This window comes from Oratosquilla oratoria, chromosome 3 (genome assembly GCF_046742065.1).
Source record: "Oratosquilla oratoria isolate Oo_2021 chromosome 3, ASM4674206v1, whole genome shotgun sequence".
Classification (NCBI taxonomy): Eukaryota; Metazoa; Arthropoda; class Malacostraca; order Stomatopoda; family Squillidae; genus Oratosquilla; species Oratosquilla oratoria.
In genome coordinates this window covers 81,568,211-81,573,210 of record NC_134779.1, presented here as the reverse complement: position 1 = coordinate 81,573,210, position 5,000 = coordinate 81,568,211, and the positions used below count along the sequence as shown (strand labels likewise).

Sequence of the window (5,000 nt, the reverse complement as noted above, 5' to 3'; positions counted from 1 at the left end):
AAATTTCCCCCGCCCATTCCTTCCTTCTATTTCTATCGCAGGCAGTGTCTACGTCAATGGTGGGCAACGTTTTTAAGTGTGGATGACAAAATCAGCCAAATCTTTGATACATTTTTTTCGCGTGCCGACGGAGTAAAATTATAGGCCTACATACGCGTATGATCCCCTCCCTCCCCCACCGAGGGCCCCAATCCTCCGCTCAGCGCAGTTTATGGTTACCAATGCTCATACAAAAGAAGCTGGAGATTCATTAGTTATTTTTAAGGTGAGCTTTGGGTTTTGCGTGCCGAAAATAGTCGTTAGTGTGCAACCAGGTTTTGCACGCATGCCAAGGGTTGCCCACCCCTGGTCTACGTATTTCACTCTTTCCCGCCAAGACCTCATCACTCCCCCCACACACACACTCATACAATTTGGCAACATCAAAACTTCATCCACTACTCACTGCCGAATTGATCTACTTAATTTTATTCTCAGAAATTTAGACAAACGTAACACTTCCCTTGCTCTCACTTTCATTGATTTTAGAAAAGCATTTAATCTGGTTGACCATACGAACATAATAAGGAAATCAATATAAGTTGGTCTCCATCCCAACCTAGCAACATGGCTGTCGGATTTCCTGAGTGAGCGTAGACAGTGTGTCAGATTTAAAGGCTCGATCTCTACCCCACAACACCTGACCTGTGGAGTCCCCCAAGGGACCAAGATGGGACCGCTGTGCTTCCTAATGTTAATTAACGATGCTTTAGCTGACAGTTCCCACCACTGGAAATACGTTGACGACTCAACCGTTGGCATCACCGTTGACAACACAGTTCCTGACTTCTCTCCACTGCAGGCTACTCTTCATAAGCTACAAGTCTGAACGACTTACAACCATGTGACCATTAACAGTACAAAAACGGTCACCATGCACTTCTGCACATCAAAGAAGGATGTACCTGCTCCAAATGTCACAATCGGCACCCAATCTCTCCAAGTAGTCAAGTCCACTAAATTACTGGGAATCACTATTGATGACCAACTGGACTGGAAGCAGCATGTGACAAACACCGTCAGAGCAGCATCTTATCGACTATACATGCTGCGAAGGCTGAGATCACTTGGAACACCAGAGAAGGAGTTGAAGAATATATATTCCACCTTTATTCTGCCTAAACTCTGCTATGCATCTCCAGCCTGGACCCCTTCCAACCTCACTCAGAAACCCCAGCTAGAAAAGGTACAGAAAAGGGCATGCAACATAAGAACATAAGAATAAAGGAGACTGCAAAAGACCATAAGGCCTACACTAGGCAGCTCCGTATCCATCACCACCTGTCATCGCCATCCATAAAGCTGTCTAATCGTTTTTTAAAACAACTGATAGTTTCAGCGCTTACTACATGGTTACTAAGTTTATTCCATTCATCGACCACCCTATTAGTAAACCAATTCTTGCCTATTTCCTTTTTAAATCTAAATTTGTCCAGTTTATACCCATTACTGCGAGTCCTGCCCTGTTGTTTTATTATGATGACCTCGTTTACATTACCCTTGTTATAGCCTTTGATCCACTTGAACACTTTTACTAGATCACCCCGCACTCTGCGTCTTTCCAGAGAGTGTAAGTTTAGGTGCCTAAGCCCCTCTTCGTAAGGCAAATTTCTGAGTCCATGTATCATTTTGGTCATTCTTCTCTGTACTGATTCTAGTGAATTTATGTCCATTATGTAGGACGGAGACCAAAACTGTACCGCATAGTCAAGGATGGGTCTAACTATCGCTAGAATTTAATAATTACCTCTGCACTTCTTTTCGTTGCCGACCTAGCAATGAAACCTAATGTTCTGTTAGCTTTATTTCTGGCGCTAATGCACTGTTTCCTGGTTTTAAGGTCCGTACTCACCAGAACTCCCAAGTCCCTCTCGCACTCAGATTTGTCTAAAAACGTGTTATCTAAGCTGTATCTATTTTCGGGGTTATGTAGCCCTACGTATAACACGCTGAACTTAGAGATATTGAAGTTCATTTGCCATTTCACCGACCAATTTATCAAGATCATCCTGCAGAATCTCTGCGTCGTCTCCTGACCTAATTAGGCGTCCTATTTTAGTGTCATCCGCAAACTTACTAACATCACTATTTATCCCATCGGTTAAGTCGTTTATGTACATAATGAACAATAAGGGACCCAAAACTGAGCCTTGGGGGACCCCGCTAGTAACATTGCCCCACCTAGATTTTATTCCATTTATGGTGACCCGCTGTTTTCTGTTACTAATCCAAGCTCTAATCCATTCTAACACTTTTCCTCCTATGCTATGGGCTTTGATTTTATTTAGTAGTCTCTGGTGTGGCACCTTGTCGAACGCTTTGCTAAAGTCAAGGTAAATAACATCGTAATTATCATTGTTATCTGACGCCTTATATACTTTAGTGTAAAAGGATAGAAGATTAGTCACACATGACTTACCCTTAGAGAAACCATGCTGTGAATCACGAATTAAATTATGTCCTTCGATATGTTCTCTGAATCTATTTACTATTATTGATTCAATCATTTTTCCTATAACCGATGTCAAACTGATTGGCCTGTAGTTGCATATAGACGATCTATCTCCCTTCTTAAAAACATGAACAACGTTTGCCTGCCTCCAATCAGTTGGCACAAAACCAGTGTCTACCGATTTATTGAATATTTCAGTTAACTGGTCGCAGATTTCAAATTTCTTGGAAAAATTTCGTCTGGACCCGGAGATTTTGTAGCTTTAAGTCTTTCAATCTGCTTTACTACTTCTTGCTTACTAATGCTGATATTTGATAGACTACTTTCTTCATCCCCTTTCAAAATCGGATCGCAGTCAGGTACTTTATCTAACTTCTCATTAGTAAGCACCGATAGAAAATAATTGTTAAACCCACTCATTTTTTCCTCCGATTCTATCATGACATTTTCATCGTTTTTAATTGGTCCTATTCTTTCTTTATTTTTTGTTCTATAGAGGTGAAAGAAACCCTTTGGGTTGGATTTTGCTTGACTGTCAACCTTAATTTCATAATTACGTTTTGCTGTACGTGTATTCCTTTTAACCAGCTTTGCCATTTCGTTATATCTTGATCTAATGTGTGATTCCCTGTTTTTTATTTTTACGTTAAGTCCTCTTTTCATTCCGATCTCATGTTTCAATCTGTCCGCCATCCATTTGGGAGTATTACTATTTTTCCGTATTGACTTTAGAGCAGTGGTTCCCAACTCCAAGGTCGCGACCCAAACTAGGGTCGCGAGGGTGTTTTTGAGGGTCGCCAGAGGGTCTTTTTTAACTTTTTTTTTCATTCAAATTTCAAATGTATTTAAATTCATTGTGCTAGTAAATATAAACTGAACTATAAAAACGAAAGTTTATAAACATTATGCAAGTACGTAGAAATATAACATGAAATGGTTGAATTTATTATTACAATTAGGGTCGCGACTCCAGGCTAAGAGTGGATTTAGGGTCGCAGCCAAAAAAGGTTGGGAAACACTGCTTTAGAGGGATAAATGTGTTTTGTGCGTTAATAATTAGATCAGTTAGATTGCTATACATTTCTTCCAAATCACTGACCTGACTGTTGAGCCCTCGCCCCCAAATGACATGACCCAAGGTATGCATATTACCCTCCGTGACCCGATCCTTAGTCCTGACCTGACCCCCAGTCACGCTACGAGACCCGACAATGTTCAAAACGTCCGCATGACATTTCGTATTCAATTTCAAATAGGTTTTTATATTGTCAAAGTTTGCTCTCCTGAAGTCTGGTACTTGAACGTTATTCGTACTTTTTAATTTTTTCCAAATAGCATTAAATCTTATTTCTTGATGATTGCTAGAGCCTAGACTATCTCCCACTATTACGCTACTAATTTGGTGCTCATTATTAGTTAAAATTAAGTCCAGGGTATTTTGTCCCCTCGTAGGATCGGTAATCACTTGTTTTAGGAAATTATCCTGCACCACATCTAGGAATTTCTTCGCTTTATGATCTCCTATTAAAGTTTCCCAGTCAATGTTTCTATAATTAAAATCTCCCATAATCACAACGTTTTTGTACTGGGATGCTCTGTGAATTTCATGAATCAGGGGATCAGTCTGCTCAATGCTGAGGTTCGGAGGTCTATACAAGACACCAATAGTAACTTTCTTATTCATGTCTATAATCTCTACCCAAATAGATTCCGTACAGTCCTCTTCCTTAATCGAACTGTTGATTATACAGTTTAATGTATATTTAACGAAAAGTGCTACACCTCCCCCATTCCTGCCCAACCCTATCCTTGTGAAAAAAAACTTATATCCTTCTATTTCGATTTCCGGAAGGAAATGTTTATCAGCCATGTTGGTCCAGGATTCAGTAATAGCTATAACATCGAAATTCTCTACGCATGCTTTACATCACAGCAAATCAATTTTGTTAATTATGCTCCTGCTATTTGTATAGTAAACTTTAAGTTTATTTTCCCTCCACCTGCTTTGGTGATTCTTTTCACACTCCCTCTCTAAGTTGCTTCTATTGCCTAAACTATATTCCGATACTTCCCCCCTACTCCCACGTAATCTACCCGAAAAAAACCTGTAGGATGCCTACTTCTCGCTAAAGGGATTCAGCAAGAACCGTAGGCTCCTCTTATTCCAACTACGAGGATGCTCTAACCATCCTAAACCTGCCCAAACTCTCCGACCACAACAAGGAGACACTAAGAAAATTCGGCCTCAAACTATGTAATCCTCGCCACCGTAACCTGCTACCGTCGAAAGCTGACCGTCCTGCCCGGGCCACAATACATCACAATAGACTCAAGCCTTTCAAAGCACCACGCACAGACAGATATAAACACAGTCACATACCTTCTATTGTACACTTACTAAACAACATCTAATCCAAACATCATATTAACACTAAGACGCATGTATCATGTTTTACATGTTCGTGTTTTATATATTTGTATAGTCACAATCACTTCAGCATCATAATAT

At 40.3% G+C, this 5,000-nt stretch overlaps 1 protein-coding gene across 1 annotated transcript in view; it reads left to right on the top strand.

Annotated features, from left to right (window-relative positions):
• Nucleotides 1-874: 874 nt before the first annotated feature.
• The window catches only part of LOC143019081 (uncharacterized), a gene marked incomplete at its 5' end in the record, with an annotated part of 19,835 nt that continues 15,709 nt past the window's right edge, over nt 875-5,000 (top strand). Inside the window, 2 exons of the mRNA XM_076174783.1 lie at nt 875-1,248; nt 4,636-4,879. Coding sequence (XP_076030898.1) covers nt 875-1,248; nt 4,636-4,879 — 618 coding nt within the window. The remainder of the gene's footprint in view (nt 1,249-4,635; nt 4,880-5,000) is intronic.